This window comes from Rhinolophus ferrumequinum, chromosome 17 (genome assembly GCF_004115265.2).
Source record: "Rhinolophus ferrumequinum isolate MPI-CBG mRhiFer1 chromosome 17, mRhiFer1_v1.p, whole genome shotgun sequence".
In the NCBI taxonomy this organism is placed as follows: Eukaryota; Metazoa; Chordata; class Mammalia; order Chiroptera; family Rhinolophidae; genus Rhinolophus; species Rhinolophus ferrumequinum.
The window spans coordinates 50,065,188-50,082,935 of NC_046300.1; the positions used below are offsets into that span (position 1 = coordinate 50,065,188).

Consider the following 17,748-nt stretch of genomic DNA (forward strand, 5'->3'; position numbering starts at 1 on the left):
CACGTAGGACTTTTCATCTTTGAGACACTTAAAAACATTAATTAATAAGAGCATGGTACCTTTTAGAAAAAGGAAAAGGCTTGTTGTCTCAACATGCCCTGTTGCCTCTCTCCCACCTTCCGGCTGCTTTTGGACACACCCTCACGGCCCTGTTTCCCTCCGGTGTATCTGGGCTTTTCATCTTCCCGTGAACATGAAGGATTTCATCTCCCGTCTGATGAACAGACTCATCAGAATTTGTCTCTCGGCGTGATGTCTGGGTCATCCCGTCACGTATCTTCTCTAGAAAAGTCTGTCATGGGGTCACGCACACAGAGGCCAGCACCACGCCCACGGGGATCACAGCTGCAGCGGCATCACCAGGTCCTACAAGGCTCCTCTGAGGCCCTGAACTGGATAGTGGTTACGGGGTAATACACATTGTACCTTGGGTGTGTGGCATGATACTCAGTATATTGTAGTTGTTCTTAAATCTGAAACTGAGCCTTGCACCCTTGGCCACCAAGGCCAGTTTCAGGGCCGCCCAAATGAGTCTGTTGTTAACAGAGACACGAATAGCTGGTGGGATATGACTTCCAGAGGGGTTCTGAAACCAGTGACATGCCCGCTATATGCCATCCCAGCTGGGCTGAGGCCCTGCGTTTAGTAAGGAGACCACAGCAAGGATGGCAGTGCAGAAGGCGGTGAGGACCGGAGGCTCAGAAACCAGGCAGAGTTGGTTTTGAACGTGATTCCACTGCTTATTAGCCTGTCACCAAGTGATCCCTGGGTTTTGCGTTTTCCCTGGAAAGCGATGATCCTTCCCTTGGAGTTGTGAGAATTAGATGAGATACGTACAATGCTTGGCACAGTGCCTGGCACAAGAAACACTCTTCATGAAAGTGACAGAGGCGAGGGGGAAGCTGGCCAGCAGGAAACCTCTGCTTGTGTGTGTGTGTGTGTGTGTGTGTGTGTGTGTAGGTGTGTATGTGTGTATGCTAAAGGCTGTGACTTACACAGCAAAACAGATTGGTCGCTACATTTTATAAATTCCTTGTTAGAGAAATAATGAACGTAGAAAACTGAAAACAGTAACTGCTCAAAGTACTTACCCCTTGGGAAAGGTAGAATATTGAGTATCGAGTGATGATCCCTGCATTGTAGTAGTGACTGCAATTTTTTTTTTTTTTGCACTTTTCAATATTTCCCAAATTTTCTACAACGAGCAGTTGTTACATGGTCCATCAGGAAAACAAACAAACAAACAAAAAACGTAAAAACCAGCAAACGTTCAGATTGTTCACACTGTAGCCAGGAGAGTTGTGGCTGATACTGCCACTGGGAGCCCCTTTCCCTACGGCCCCCTCCTCTGAGGCTGGACATGCGGTGACAGTCACGAGTGCTAATTTGTAAATTCAAAGGGAAGAGACCATCATTCTGTCACAGGCCTGCCTGGCCCCCTGGCCAGGAAACCCCATCCTTATCTGAGAATCTTCTCTTTGACATTGACAAGAACTGGCCACCAAATCGGGTTGAGCTGCCCCTTTAAAGGAATAAAACTCACAGACCACTGTGCTGTTAAGACCCATTTTATCCTGTGAATGTACTCTAGGGATGAGTGCATGAGGCTGGGGCTGCCGCGTCTCCTAAGTCAGTGACAGACAGCATCAGCCGTCAGTGTGGGCCAGTGGCCGTGGTCTCAGCCCTGTGTGATAGGACATGGGCAGTCTGTGCTCAGTCACACTTGTATCCGTTTGTTTCTCACGCAGCCCTGTGCGCTGAAACCTGTTACCTTCATCCGATAGACGAGTAAGTGCACGCTAGCCCCAGGGGAGCACGCAGCCTATCGGTGGAAACCTGATTAGCGTGTGAGCCTGACTCTGGGGCCCTGGCTTTTAACCGCTCTCCTCACTGACCAGATTCACGGTGGTGAAGCGTCATCTTCAACTTGAGAACCATCGTCTTCAACTAGCTTCTCCATGTCTCCAAGGCTCATAGTCAGTGTCCAACAGTATTTTGGGGGATGGGAGTAAACAAATGAGCAAGTAAGGGAATGGGGGGATGAAGGAGTGAAAGGATGAAGTGCCCAGTGGCCATTAGGGCCTTTTCTGTTGTGTGTGGAGGAAAGAAGACGTGCCTCCTGTTCTCCTCCTGAAACGGCCACTTCGGCCTCTGAGACAAGATGAGGCCAGAACCTCATGGGATGTGGCCAAGGTGTTTCCCAGCTGAGGACTGTGGCTGCCCTGGGAGAGAGACATCTGCCCAGACGACGGCTGGCTCCTGGCCCTGGGCCACACCCCTTTTGCAGATGGCATTAGCTTTGGGCGAGGCTCCCTCCTCTCCAGTGGTGGGCCTCCCACCCCCATCTCCTTCCTTCCTGTTGGCAGCATGGAGCGGCACGTACAGTTTATCAATTATTAACACACACAATATTTGCTTTGCAGAGGCTACATGGATGTGTGTAGCTGATTTCCTGTGGTGCCTACCCAAAAGAACACAGAAAAATCAAAGCCATTTTAGGGTTTTTTCTAACCAACCCTCACATGGCCATTACCTTAGGCCATCCCATTACACTTCCAATGTCAGTCTGCATGGAACACGAAAGGGTGCTCACAGCCAGACAAGTAAGCATTGCAGGGAAGGTTCTGGCACTTAGGCATGCGCCTGGATGGTTGCAGCTTACTCCTCAGATGGATACCCTCTTGTCCCATCCTTCTAGGCCACAGGCTGGTTTGTGTGTTCGCCACATCTGGCCTTTATTTAAAACTCCACCTCAAAGTATTTCATAGCACAGAATATCTTTCCTTATTAAATTCTCCCTCACATATTTTTTTCATAAAACAGGCACCAAAAACTACAGACCTACCTGTGGCTCTCAAAGTATCTGTTTATAAACCTTTGGAAACCGTTTGCAATTCGTTAATCACATTTTCAAAGGAAGTTACAGATTACAGATACACTAACAAATGCCATATACGATGCTTCAGCCCCAGTAACAAGAGCCTCACGCAGGGGAAGAGGGAGTGTAGGCTAGTGGACCTGGGATTTGTCCCAGGCCAAATCCCATGGGATGGGGGAAAACTGGCCTGTGATTCAGAGACTCGAGGGTTAGTTCTTTTTCTGTCACTCTCACTCTGGCCACACATGTGTCCTCTCGGGGGGCAAAACATGTACAGGGGATAAGCCGTGCTTAAACCCAGTAATTTATCTTAACTAACAGTGAGATATTTTGCAAATCACATGTTCATAAATAATCATAAAAGTACCAAAGTTTGCGAACATTTCACTTAAAATGTACCTTTAAAGTAGTCTATTGAAAAAATACTAATAAAGGCGCTAAATATATACAAGTTGGAACTCTGTTGACTACTTATGCTTGAAGTCCAGCCAGCCTTTCAAAAGAATCTTTCCAAAGGGAAAGGGGGTCATGTGGAGAGAATGCATTGGTACATGAAACATCCAGAAGTACAGGGATTGCAGGCGCTGCTTGGTTCGGGAGGGCACACCACGTTTTCAGGACTCCTTTCATAGCCGTTCTGCGTTTTCTTTGCACTGGCTTCATTCTCACAAAGGCCTTCTCCAAGTTTTGGCAGAGGTAGCCATGAAGAGTTCAAGTTCACATCCTACCTCCTTACTGATGCCAATCGATGAAGAACCCCTTTTTCTAGATAAATCCAGGAAAACATTCCAGGCGGAGTCTCATTTGGGTTTGCCTGAGTTATGTCCCTAGACCTGGACTAAGACCTGAACTAGACCTCCACTGTATCCTGGAGGTAATCTGGGTCTTCATATGCTCAGGACATGTTCCTACCTATAAACCTTCACTAACTATATTGAGAGCGGGGTCCACGGGGTTCCCTGTAGGAAAACAAAAATGATTACCGTGGAAAATGTGGGGAATTGGGTGGTGGCAATTCACAGCACAGGTGTCTTCCTAAAGAAGGTCTGATCTCTAGCCATTTAATAAATTTCTTACTGGAGGAAAAGATAAAGGTGGATTTGGGGTCATTATGCTAGAGTTTACTCATCACCCTCAACCTGTATTATACATGCAACAGCCCACCGACTTCCTCTTCTCACCCAAATTAATCACTCTGCTACATTTACTGTTTATCTTCTAAAGGCGCTAACCCATTAATAAAGACCCAAATGGAAAGTGTTTTAGACCTGCTTCACGTACCTGGTGAAGCAGACATTAGGGATGTGGCATTCCTAAAATGCAGTTCCAGAGGGAATATCCCCAGTCCTGTCTGTTTCTTTCAATGAGACTAAATTATAGAGACTTGCTGGAATATGCTGGCTTATTGATTAGTATGCTGGGAAATCTTACTTTCCCTCACTCTCCAATCTCTCCAAGTTTCTTGAATACCAGTAGTATAATATACTGCATTTCTTGAGTGGTTACAAAAAGAAAAAAAAAAAAAACCAAGAAAGACCTTCGGGAATGGTCAGAAGTCAAGGGTTCACTGCAATTCCACTTTTGCCAGATGCCATCTAAAAGGACTTGGGTTCTTTAGCACATGCATAAGTTTTGCTGCCAAGAATGCCTTGAGTCCCAAGTTGGTGCTGAGTACACCACTCTTGGTATGTAAGTTACACACCGAGAGAAGACATATATTTGTGATTGTCTGACACCATTCTCTTCAACAAACATCGCTTGCCTTCCTACGGTTTGCAGAAGTGACCTGCAAACTTACTGAGTGGGTCCCCTTCGTTTCATGGAAATGAGACATCAACTAGTTGTATACCGTGAGCCTGTGTGTTCCCCAAGAAGGTTGCAGCTCTCAGGAATCATGCTCGCTACATAGTAGGGGTTTATTTCGTGCCTGGAAATGTGTTTGTCACTTTACACACAGTATCTATTTAATCCTCTCAACCTATCTTGGCTGTGGAGGTGCTCTTGATTTTCCCGTTTTGCAAATGAGAGAAAGGAAGCTTAGAGTAGCTTGGCGCCTTGTTCACTCACACGCCTCCAGAAAGTGGCAGAATCTCTATGCTCTCCTCTTCTACCAAAGACAGGTGGACACTTTTTCATACAAAAGTATTACAAAAGTGTTACAAGGATCAAGGAACATTTGGTACTCTGGAACTTGGGTTTTTTTCTTTTCTTTTTTTTTTTAAATCTTTAACAGTGGTTGAAATATAGCCATGAAAAGTTGGTCAGGGCTGAGGTAGGCCAGGGTGTTCTTCCCTATACTGGCTATATGATCTTATCAATCTTGTTATTGAATTTGTTATTTATCTTGTTGGAGCCCATCTTCCCGTATGCATGACGGGAGGTAAATTGACCTTGCGGAGGCAGAAGTAAAGGTGATAAACTGCACACAAGTCCTTGGGAAAGAATGAAACACTGTTTAATTGACTGTTTAGCCTTAGTACCTTAAACTTACTAGGTGTCCAGGAAACGAAGGTTGAATAAAGGAATGAAGGAGCATTTTGAAGCCACCAAAGGAAGAACTTTCACCAAAAAGACAGTTTAGACATAGCATCAGGCTACCTGAGAACTTGTGCAAGTTCAGTCAGAAGCTGGCCCGTAGGAGCTCCTGGGGTGCCTAGCGGCTCTCAGTCGTCATTCTTACTGAAATGGGGTTTGGGAGCCATTAGCACAGGTAACAATGACCCAAGAATGTCCGACTCTAGCGCCTCCCCGGGAGGAGTCTGAACATGATGTGCCCCTCCCCCATCACGCCGCCTCACTGTGAGACTCTCATGAGGACCAGCACTTGCATGCATACATGAACTTTCCATAACAGGATCCAACTGAGAATCTGCTATCATTTAGAACAGCTTCTGAGGGAACCACTTCCCTTCCTCTTCATCTGGAGTGGATCTGATGTCATAAAACTGACCGTGAACGTCTGTTCATTGGAATCCTGAGAGAAAGGAGTGGGAGGGCAGTTGACCAGGGGTGGTCAGGGCCCACTGCTCCTTAGAGGCGAGGAGTCTTTTCCGGGTGTTGGGGGTGGGAAGAATCCAGAGATGTCTCGGGGTTCCTGACATGCAGTCGAAATGCAGAAAAAAAAGAGAGCAGGAAACACCCCCTGGCTCTGTGTGGCCCCATAGTGACTCACTGTCTGGTCTCTGTCCCCTAGATTTCACTGGGGGCCAGTGTAGACCTGTTTGGGTCAACCTATTGGCAGGAATTTTCTCCTTCATGTCTGGTGTGCCTTCAGCACCTGTTTCCATAGTAGCCAAGTAGTGTCCAAAATGGTAACCTGTGGTTTTGAGATCTTGAAACACTTAGAGGGACACTGTATCTCACATAGAGCCTTACTAATTCAATCAAAAGATGATCAATTCAGAGACAAAAGTGAAAAAGAAAAAGACTATACACACACACACACACACACACACACACAGATATATTCACAAAGGGTGCCAAAAAATGTGTACACATTTTAAGAAAGGAAAAAATTATATTAAAATTGTAATACTCAATATATATATCAATAAGAAAAGATGAATGTAAGTCATGTGTATACATTTTTTGGCACCCCCGGTGAGTGTGTGTGTGTGTGTGTGTGTGTGCATATACATATATATATACGCCCCCCCTCCACCATGTGCCTTTAGCCATAGCTTAGGAACTTGTAAAAGGGTTGCTTTTCCTTAGCCTGCAGTAGAGGGCAGACTTTCCTACATTATAAACACCCCGACTGCCAACAGGAAAGGCCCCAAGACACAGGAACGTCCGGACACATGAATGTCCAGTTGATAAAATGGTAGGCTTACAGGGTGACTAACACCAGTGATTTAGGGGGGAAAAAACTAAAATGACATCCACAGTTATTACTGCACTCGTCAGCTCTCCCAGAGAAATGGCCTCATGACCATTAAATGTGACAGTGATTCTCAGCACTCACACCTACTCTGGATGAAGCAGCCGTGCTTAGCTCAAGGCTGCTGTGGCCAGTGTGACGGCAGGTAGGAGGGAGTGTGTGTCTGCAAACTGTTACCAAGATGTTGAACCCAACTGCAGAGATCAGTGCTTTTTGTTGCCTAGCCAAGGAGTATGGAGTATATTTGAGACAGGAGGTAGGGGTGGGAGAACTATAAAACACAGAGCAATACCGCTAGGTATTTGGTAAACATATGTAAGACGCTCTTTCCTGTGTTATGAAGGGGTGGTTTTTAAAGCTTTGGAGTAGAGGAAAAGGCTCTCCCCCAACCCACACACATACCATCCAAGGAGAAGAAAATCTCTGCTTTGCATCTGGTGTGTTTAGAGCCAAGGAGTCCACTAGGTGAATTCATATCAATCCAAGAGTTGACTCGTATATTCTCCCAGCTCAGAGCAAATGTTTACAGGCATCTGGCCTCAGCATCCCTGCCATTAAAACCCCTAGGACTGTCGTCCAACTGGGTGTCTCACTGGTATCCCTCCATTCATAGTCTCTGTCCTCAAAACAAGACTTGAGTGTTTAAAAGTTGCCCCGGCTGGTGATCTCATTGAAATATTTTGTGTGTGTGTGTGTTCTGTCTCTTCCCACTGCTAGTACGAAGAAGGAAAAAAGCGAAGGAAACCTAACTATAGCAGCGTTGACCTCTCCGAGGTGGAATGGGAAGACCGAGATGATGTGGTAAGTGATTTGTTTTCTAGCCTGGTGAGGAGGGAGCTCCACTGTACCCACTTCTGTACCTGGAGGCTGCCCCAGGAGCAGACTGAGAGGCCCACCAGAGCGACACCTGGCCACCAGAGGACTTGCAGACAATGGGCCCTTTTACTGAGTTTGGAGTTTTATACTCTCCTGCTGGTCAGACCAGTTGCAAACAGCCACCCCGCCGCCTGCTTTGCACAGTCTGCAGAAACCATCCATGGTGGGCTCTGGTCCCTTCGGCAGCTCATTAATACAGACTCTTCTTTAGTGGATGGGACCTGCTACTATCAGGGGAGTCTGGCTGTGGATCTGCCCTGTGCGAAGTCAGGGCCAGAAGTCCCCTATCAGAATTTCATGGGCAGAACTCATGTTTTGAAGGGCAGCCAGGATCTGAAGGGCAGCCAGGATCTGAAGGGCAGCCAGGATCTGAAGGGCAGCCAGGACTGCTTGGTGGGCCACCCCTTCTCGTGGGCAGTGACCGCCTTTCCCCCTTCAGCAGCCACACTGCAACGGCACACTTGCTTATTCCCCACACAGATTCAACCTCTGGTACTGTTTCAAAAACTTTCCTATGCTCACAACTTACTCCCGTCAGTCATCTTGATACTTCCTCATTAAATCAGATTTGTGAGACATGGTTGCTCTGGGAGCTAAAAATATATATCTATGTCTATATTAAAACTTTTCCTCCCACCTTCTAAGTTCTTCTGGCTGGGCTAATAATCAAATGGACAGAGACAGATTAACAGGAGAAACATCAAAGTTTTAGTCATGCGCATGGAGAATTCACATACAAGTAAGCATGACAATTCCGACGACAGCCAGGCAACATTGGGTATATGAAACATTTTGGACAACGGAGAAAAGAGGGAGAATGGGGGTCTGAGATTTCAGACGCAAGAATGGGCGATTTACAGGTAGTTGAGGAAGAGCAGACCTCACGTGGCAGGAAAATTCTTGCTGGGCAGCTCGGAAACGATGGGACACAGGGTTATCTAGCTAAGAGGCTTGGAATCTTCCTGACTATTGCGAGGGTGACGATTCTTAAGGTGATTAAGCCCAGGCTCCCTTCCTGAAGCAGGTTTCTCTGTCTGAATCTCTCGGACAGGAAGAGGGGAGGGTCAGAGGTTCTTTCTGAGTCTTGTTTCTTAATAAACAATTTAAAATCAATATCCCAAAAGGCAGCTTCAGGGTGGCAAAATTTGGGTCCCTTCACTACCTTTGTGTGAATCCAGGCGGACGATCCTTATTTAAATTCTAACGACCCAGGTGTTTCTGTCTGGATCCTTGCTTTTCACTTTCTCTGCATTGACAAAGCCCTGTCTTCTACCTGCATCCTCCCTGATTTGTCCAGGGTCCCTTCTTAAGTTTCATACTCAAGTCAGCTTTGTTTCCATCCCTCTGTCTGTCCTGCTTTCCAAAGAGATGTTGACGGGAACCATTTGAAGTCCCAGGCTGGGTTCTCATGCCTTCCAGAAACATGGCCAGCTTTATACTTCTCTCACTGTAGCTTTTATTTTCCTCACATCCTCTTCTCGCTGGACATCTCAGCAAGTGTAAATCTCTGATTTTCTTCCTCACCTAAAAAATGCAGACGTCCTATCTCTTTCAGAAATTTAACCTACTTCCTTCTTCATCTGTACTGTCTTTTAAAACCCCAATTCAGACAAAATAACTTCTCTGTTTGACAAAGCTACTTCCTCGTCTGCACTTTTCGGCCCACATGCCAGTGGCCTGACAGCATGTCAGCTTAATGGCCTGATAGAGTTTTATATTTTCTTGTCCTTTAAATATTGTCAGGATTCATGCCAGATTCTTTCGATCATGCTACCTGTAATGTATACATCCTCCCTTTCCAACCTGCTCATCCCAAGAAGCAGACTAGCCCCGTTGTGAGGATCACAACTCAGCAATTAGTCTTCCTGGGTTCAAATCTGCTGTTTGCTGGCTGTTGGTCTTGGGCAAGCGATTAACCTGTCTGTGCCTCAGTTTTGTTTGTTTGTTTGTTTGTTTGGGTTTTTTGCTGCAACGAGTAGGATGATAAATAGCATCTACCTCATCGGGCTGTTTTGAATATTAGATGTGTTCATATATTGAAGGATATAAAAGTGTTTCCAGTGTTGTGCGGACATGGTGAGCATTCTGTGAGTGGCAGCCATCGGTAGCGTTATTCTCAGCATCGTCAGTCCTGAGGTGATTTTCTCATTAATGAATGTTGCCACACTGTCGTGTATCTTTGAAGGGTGGATGCCATTGTCTTCCTTTCTCTTCCATCTTCATCTGTTGCTTTATTTTGACTTACCCGAGCCTTTTTGTTTTCTTCCCCAGAAGGCGTGTACCTTGTCAACATACGTCACCCTCCCTCATCTTCCCCACTTTAATTAACATGGAAGGCACACTTGATTATGCCCGTTCTTACTTCCGAGTCCCCACGTCCAGGAAACCCTCCCTCTGCTGGTTAACACTCAGCTGACACTCACTTCTGCTTTGCCTGTTATTTGAAGAGATTTACTGCATGGCTCACTCTAGTCATCACCTGTGCCCCAGTTCATTTTTAATGACGTCATAGCTCCTTGTACTAAGAATGGTTTGGAAAATGCTGTTTGCATCCTTGCCGTTTCTTCCTTTCTCGCCGGAGCTGTACAGCCTCAGATTCCCAGCTTTGGGCGTGTTCCTCCCCTTCATCTGACTCTGAGGATTGGGGTCTGCCGTCTACCTGTGGGGTTCCCACATCTCCAGCAAGTCCCATGCTCTTGTTCCGCACGAGTCAGTCTGGGGTTGTCTCTTTGGTTTGATCCTCTTGTCACCTTGCAAGCATGACCCACTTGAAATGTGAATTCCTTCAGGATGCGCATGTTTGATTGGGAAAACCTAAGTCACCATTTCTCTCCTGGGGATTCGCACTCCATTGATTGGAGAAATCTGAAATCTAGGCAAAGCATCTTTGTGAAGTCTACACAAGATCCCATATGTCCGTATGTCCGCCATTGGGGCTTGTGTGTAAGTAGCAGAGGGTGTAGGCTTTAGATCAAGATCTGGGAAAGACCAGCCAGGCAAAAGCCATTGAGGAAGAATCAGCATGAGTTTGCCTAGCTGCAGAGACCCTCTCGGAAGGAGCACCCCACCTCCCTTGGCAACAAAGCTTTTGTTGAATAATGACGATATTTATAACCTAGACCCTGTGCACTTCCGAAAAAGAAGTGAAGTCACATACTATTAATACACATGAAAAATAGACTGGTTAAAATTAAAATAAGAAAAAATAAAAAAAATTGGAAATCATTTAGAAGAGAATGGGTGGGACTTCCTGGCTCTAGGATGAGTTAGACGTCATGTCAACAATACAATGAGTAGGACAGATTTGGGGAGGACCCACGAGCCAGGAAGGGCCCCTGAAACATGCAAAGCCCAGTCTGACTCACTGGTGTTGATCACCTCTTAGAAGGAAAACAAAAAAAAAAATCTGTAAAATGGTGTTTATCCTTTGGTTATAAATTCCCAAAGATGGCTGAAGGAATTACGGATAATTTTTATCTTATTTCTGTTATCTTTCAGTCATCTCCAAACTTACCACCATGAGCACGATTATTTCTACAGACAGAAAAAAGCTAATATAAATAATTACCACATATCGAATTCTTCCTACTTATTCTAAGTGCTATCTCTATGGACAAACTTGTTTATTCCTCGCAACAGTCCAGTGAAGTTGGTGTTGTTGCTGTTCTCATTTTATACGCTGGGTAACTGAGGCAGAGAATTGCTGAAATGATACAAGAGCACTGAGCGTAGATTCCAACCCAGGCAGTCTGGCCCCAGAGCTCTTGACCACGTTGGTGTACCTCAGAGCCCCTGGGCCCAAAAGTCCGTGAAGACTCTCTGTCAGTACCTCGTGTGTATGTTATGTTATCTCACGTGTATGTTATCCTTCCCTGAGGGGTACAGGAAGGATGGGTTGTGCCTGGCGCGTAGCTGCTCAACAATGCTTGCCACATGGTGTTGTGAACACAGCTCCTTCAGGTTCTGCCTCCAGTGCGACTGAAATCCTCGTGTTACGGTGTCAGCCTATTTCCCTCCTGCCCTCCGGTCAACTCGCTCTCTTCTTACCTGGGATGACTCTGACGGAAAGATTCCTCTGAGTCATTTCTTCCCAGAGCCCTATAAACCTCTTCTCCTAAGGCGTACTTCTGAGACTTTTGGCCATTTCGTTCATTCTTCTTTACACCCGTTCCAGTAGCTCGGCATCTCATGCTGGAGCCCTGGAGTCCCCAAACCAAGCACAGCCCACCTGCCCCCTGAAACCCTAAATTGAAGGAAAGAGAGAGAGGATTTTGTTGTGTAGCTGTTTGGTGCCGAGTCTCTTTTCATATTCTGGTTGGAAGCTGCTTTGGGAATAGCAGACCTGTTTTTCCAGTGCTTCTCCCTTCCCCTTTCATCTGGTGGCTTCGCCAGGATTGCATGTGACGGGGGGCTTGGAATTGCGTGCCACCTTTCCCCTTGGGAAGGTGAGGTTCATGTTCTGATGTGGATGCTGAACCACCATTAGGAGAACAAGCTACCATTATGTAATTATAAACACAACATTCAGTGATCGATGAATCTCTGGGGAAAGCTTCCTTAAGGAACTCTAACATAAGAGAAGAGCTGCAGGTTCCCAGTGGAACCAGAAGCATGGCCACCAGCTGTAATGGTGGTTAGTACAGAGGGTGCTTTGAATGGTCAGGGAAACTGATTCAGCTTCAGGGAGGAGATGCAGAAGACAGACTCACTGTGGGGTCTGGGGAAGCAAGTCTGACCTGAATCATGCAGGGCCAGAGGGAGGAGACGGGGAGCCTGATCCCAGTCTCCAGATTGCTGTGCGAGGCCTGGAGAGGTTTGACCTTTCTTTTACCGACCACATTGTGGTGAAAGCTGCTTTAATGTCTGCTGCATTAACACACTGACAGATGTTTGATATCTGATAGGGGAAACAAAGATATACCATCGATACTTTAATTTGTTTTGCTTTGACTGTGTGTTAAGTGGAACATCTGCACATGTGACTTTTTGACAACTATATAATATTCTCACATCTGAGCACACCCACACTGTTTGGAGATTTTCCTCTGCCAGGCCATTTTCATTTCTTCAGTTGCTATAACTGACGCAGTGGCACATTCCAGCGATGTTCTCACAGCTCTGAGCAGCACCGTCAGCCACACCTTTCCTGCCGCGGCCTGGGCGGACAGCACGGTACTCTCCACCACTCTCGCTCCTGCTCCAGGTACCATCTTGGAACCTAGACCCCGGGACTGGTGGTGCCACTGACTTACCATAGGATTTGGGGCACGTTGCCCTCCCTTCTCAAGCTTCACTCTCCTCAGATGGAAAAGTAACATTGCTGGACGGCTCCAGCTTCACAGGGCTGTATTCTCACTTGCCAGTCTATTGAAAAAGCACCAACCCACATGCCATCCAGACTCTGTCAGTGAGGACAGAAAACCACCTTCCCATCAATCCCAGACCACGGGACCTATAGCCTGTGAGAGAGCCTGCTGGGACACTAACACCTCCGACTACTGCGTGGTCAATGTTTAAAACTTTTTCGTTGATTAAAAAAAAAAAAATCCAGAAATAACAGTATAATTTTCATATTCATACTACACAATTTTTATTTTAATGCTTTAAATTTGTCCAAATGCATTCTCTCCTGATTTAGAAGTAACAGCATGGGCTCAAGGCAGAGAGCCTGTGTGACCTTGGCAAGTGGCTTAACTTTGTGCCTCAGTTTCCCCACCTATAAAACAGGGATAATAATGGTACCTTAGGAGATGACTTTGAGCATTTTCAAACCTGCGCCTGGCACATAGTAAGAGCTCAGTATCTATCAGTATTATCCAAGCCTCCTAAGAAACACAGTTTATACCATACCTGACGGGGGTCTGGAAGTCCTCAGTCATGAACAGTTTTGACAGAATGAGTGAAAGATGAAGCAATTGAGCCACAGAGAGGTCACAGGACAGTGGTATGTGTCATTGGTAAAAGTTGAAACTTGAGCCTTGATATCCTGGATTATTTCTCTTTACCTTGGGCTGCCTCTTTTTCAGTCTGTACTAACCCAAAGGTGGTTAAAAGCAGTAGTTTTCAACATGGGGAGTTGGGGGAGAGTCACAAAATCCATTTAGTTGTTCATGAGCAGCAATTAAAAGCAATGAAATCTATTACAATAGCAGATGTCAGAGGGCATCATCAGAGAAGATGTGTTTCTTACGTGGCTCGCAGTTAAAACAGTTTGAAAAACATTGTTTTAGAGCATGGTCATCTGTGTCAAACCAGCTCAAGTTTGAATCCTGATTCATGAAGCTATTGGGAGAGGTCTGACAGTAAAGAAAAGTGAGGATGACGATGATGATGATGATGGTGGAGGGTAGCTAACATCTGTCAAATGCTTAAGGGATACCAGGCACTCTAGTAAACATCAACTCCCCCAATCCTCACCACAGCTCTGTGAGATAGCTGCTGTCACTCGTTCCATTTTGCAGTGAAGGACACCGAGGCACAGAGAGGGTAGGTGATTTGTCCAATATCATAAAGCTTTGGCTCCCCAGTCCATTTCTTAACTGCAGTGCTATCCTGCCTCACAAGTAGATGTTCAATAGGTGTGGCCTATTTTCATTACTATTGAAGAAAAGAGAGAGACTACATAAATCATGAAAGCATCTGCCTCTAGAAAGCATCGGTGACCCTGGCCTTGAATCCCCCCACGCTGCTGGTTCTGTGCTACCGGGAGTTGGGGGTGGGGTAGCACGGAGGCAGGGAGAGCTTACCCAGTCTCTGACTTGCCTGGGGTATGTGACGGGGGAAGGTCCCAAATGGCTTTAGGCAGGCACGAGAAAGAGGAAAAATGAAAACCATGTTCAAGATAAATCGAGCCGTTCTTAAAAGTTAGAAAGTAGACGTAATTAGGACCAGCTCTCCTCATCCAAAACCACAAAAGTTAAAATGGGAAAATATTTCCAGAAATGCCCATTATGTGTTGTTAAAAAATATCTAGAGTAAAATATATGTTTTATTTTATACATGCCTCCAGCTAAAAATTATGCTTTTACTCTCTCACACAGAAGATGGGAACGTGAACGCAAATCTAGACAACCCCGAATCAAATTTAGGTTACTTGCAAGCGTTGCAGTTTTCTATCGGACAGATCTTATTCAAGCTCCTGATAGAAGAAAGAAGGGAAAGAATAAAAAAAAAATAAAAAAATAAAAAGGGCCGGGACTGGGAAAGTGCCTTTCCCGACAGGCTGTGGCATGTCAGCATTTGCTCCTATTCCATTAAATGACCTTCCCTGTCGTCTCCCATTGGTGCCCATGACGGCACATCTTTCATCACTGTGTCTGCTGTCCTTCTCTGAACTCAGGGAAGGGCCACACATAATTAGAAGAGGTCAGCCAGGGGGAGGGGGAGGGAGCCAGGCTCAGTGTTCCAAATGGGACCTCCAAAAATCAGATAGAGGGTCGCCCTGTTCACTGCCCTTCGGCGTGCGCAAGGCCATTAACTGGCCCTGATTTCTCAGAGAGCGTTTGAAGTCGAATCATACTATTCATACTATATTCGTCATATCCCTGTCTTCCAAGTGGCTGGCTTTTGGGTTTTGTTTTGTTTTTCAACTACTATCTAGGAAAACATCTTTAACTTGGTTAAGTTTTGAGAAATGATTTCTCCGTGACAAACCAATACCCTTTTTGAAAATGTTCACTTGTCCCCAGAGACATTCTTGCTTCTTGCGTGTGTTCAAGGGTTTCTGGGGGTTGGTTCTCTGCCTCTCAGGATTCATCAGCATTGCACAGGCTTTTTTGTCGTTGTTGCCCTGAGGTTTACACGAGCACCCCAAATTGAAGTTGAAAGTCATTTATTTATTGTACTTAGCCTCTCTCCCCTGTACAACAGCCGTTGGTTGTTTACTCTTCAGAAGCCCTGTTTTAGAGTTCTGAATGTAATGTGCAGACTTACTGCAAAAGGACCCGAGGTTCAATGAGAAACAGCCCAGTGCCATCGTACCTCTCTTTATACAAGCCATCAAATGTGCTCCCGAGCTGGAGGATGCAAGGTGTCCAGATGACATGGTAACCTGAGGAAGAACTAACACCATTTTCTTTTATCCTTTTAGTTAAGAAACGCCATGGTGAATCGAAAGACTGGGAAGTTTTCCATGGAGGTGAAGAAGACAGTGGACAAAGGGGTACATTTTTCTCAAACATTCTTGCCGCTTAATTTAAAACAAACCGCTGTGAAAAATTAGCTTTGAAAGCTCTATCTGGAATAAATATCTTTCGCTGAGATCATTTTTCTCTTGTCTTTACTTATCTCAAACAAGATTCATGTAGTTAACCTAATCATAGTGTGTCCATTTATTTTTATTTATTTCTGAAAACTTCACCTAGCAGACTAACCATGTTTTCTTTTCTCTACGACTTTTTTTTTTTCAATCTAGAAACGGGTTTTGGTGATGACAAATGACTACTATTATACAGACATCAAGGGTACTCCTTTCAGGTAGAGCTGACCATAATACATGGACATTCCATCAGACCCATCAGTTGTGTTTGTACAAAACCTGCTGACACTCTCAGAGCTCATCATCTGAAGATAACCAAACACCCTGCCAAAAGGCTGGAAAGAGTGAGGAAGGGGCTTTTCCCAGGCTGCTTTTGTTTTTGTTTTCCAGAGGGGGAAGATGGTTCAGGCTCACCTAGGAGAACTCACTCAATTTGTCATGGCTTTGCATCTCATTATCAAGCAAATAAGCTTTGGGGTTCCAACTAAGGGTGGAAAGACAAGTTCAGAGGGTTATCAGGGTCCTTAACCATCTAACTTGCTGCCTAGTGAATACCATTTCACCTTTTATTTCCATGACCAAAAAAAATATATAATAATAATAATTCTTCAAATTTGGGAGTAGCATATCCATTCCTCCATGTTGTGCTTCCATTTTAATTTCCCTGAACTGTCCTTCTGTGCTTGTCTACCTTTGAATCCTGTTATTTCTCTTTGTAACAGTCCTGAAAAATGGCTTTGCCTCATCGCCTGCTTACAGATACGTGTGTGGCATTCTAAAGTCTCCCACGACTGTTAGCTTAGTGTTGTATAGAACACCTTTTGTAAAAAGTTATTTCACTGGGGCTGCTTCATGTTCCTGAGCTGCTGCCTCACAGAGCCAAGGAGAGAAAAGAATTTACCAACGATAGATTAATCTGAAAAATAAATTATGGTATTGTTGTCAGATACTACCAGGGGTCATGGCTGGATTACATTCGGAACCAGAGCAATCCAGGGAATACATGACCACTGCGTAGGTTTGCCAAGTGTAGAGACTGTGTTTTCAAAACATATTCTCTTACTTTCGGCAGAAACAGAAAGGAGCTTAAAGCAAGCCAGTGAGTGTGAAAAATCTATTTAGATTAGGGAGAGGGTTGAGCAAGAAGCCCACAGCGCAATAATGTGGCCACATTTAAGTGGTGATAGAAGTTTTCCTTTTTGTCCTTGAGAAAGGATTAATTTGCCCTGGTCCCAAACTCTTAAGGTCTGGAAAGACCCATCTGTGGTTGAGTGTAGGGCAGGGGTGCGTAAGGTGGTAGTGAAGAGCAGGGCAAGTGACCCCTTTGAGGGTGTCTAAGAGAGGACTGGCTGGAGGGCTGAGCAGTTTGCCACACCTCTTTAAAAACACATGAGCGCAGCCAATTGTTTCTGGCACTTCCAATCAGAAAAATTACTTTGAAGCAGCTGATTGAACCTAAGAAGAACCAACACCAACTATAATCAGTGGGGTTTTCAAAATAAACTGTTGGAAAAATTGTTTACAGAATATGAAATGGAAATGTGAAAATGGAAAATAAAGTTAGCCCACAAGTCTATTCCAGTCAATGCCATGAATTTCAAGGTCTGCTTTGTTTCTCTGCACAGTTTAGGTGTGGCGCTCTCCAGAGGCCATGGGAAATATTTCTTCCGAGGGAATGTAACCATCGAAGAAGGTAAGACGCTGCCTTGATCAGTCTTACTGTTAGTGTGGGAAGAAAGCCCCGGAGCCCACCCCTGGGTTAAAGGGAGAACTTACCCATCTGCCCAGCCCTCTGTCCAATCCCTGGGCATTTGACTCGACTGATGGCCCACGTGACGCTATCTCACTTTCCTAGAC

At 45.4% G+C, this 17,748-nt stretch overlaps 1 protein-coding gene across 1 annotated transcript in view; it reads left to right on the top strand.

Moving 5' to 3' along the window:
* The window catches only part of CACNA2D3 (calcium voltage-gated channel auxiliary subunit alpha2delta 3), an 841,437-nt gene that overhangs the window by 652,331 nt on the left and 171,358 nt on the right, over positions 1-17,748 (top strand). The window contains 4 exon segments of the mRNA XM_033132710.1: positions 7,476-7,559; positions 15,724-15,795; positions 16,048-16,109; positions 17,517-17,584. Coding sequence (XP_032988601.1) covers positions 7,476-7,559; positions 15,724-15,795; positions 16,048-16,109; positions 17,517-17,584 — 286 coding nt within the window.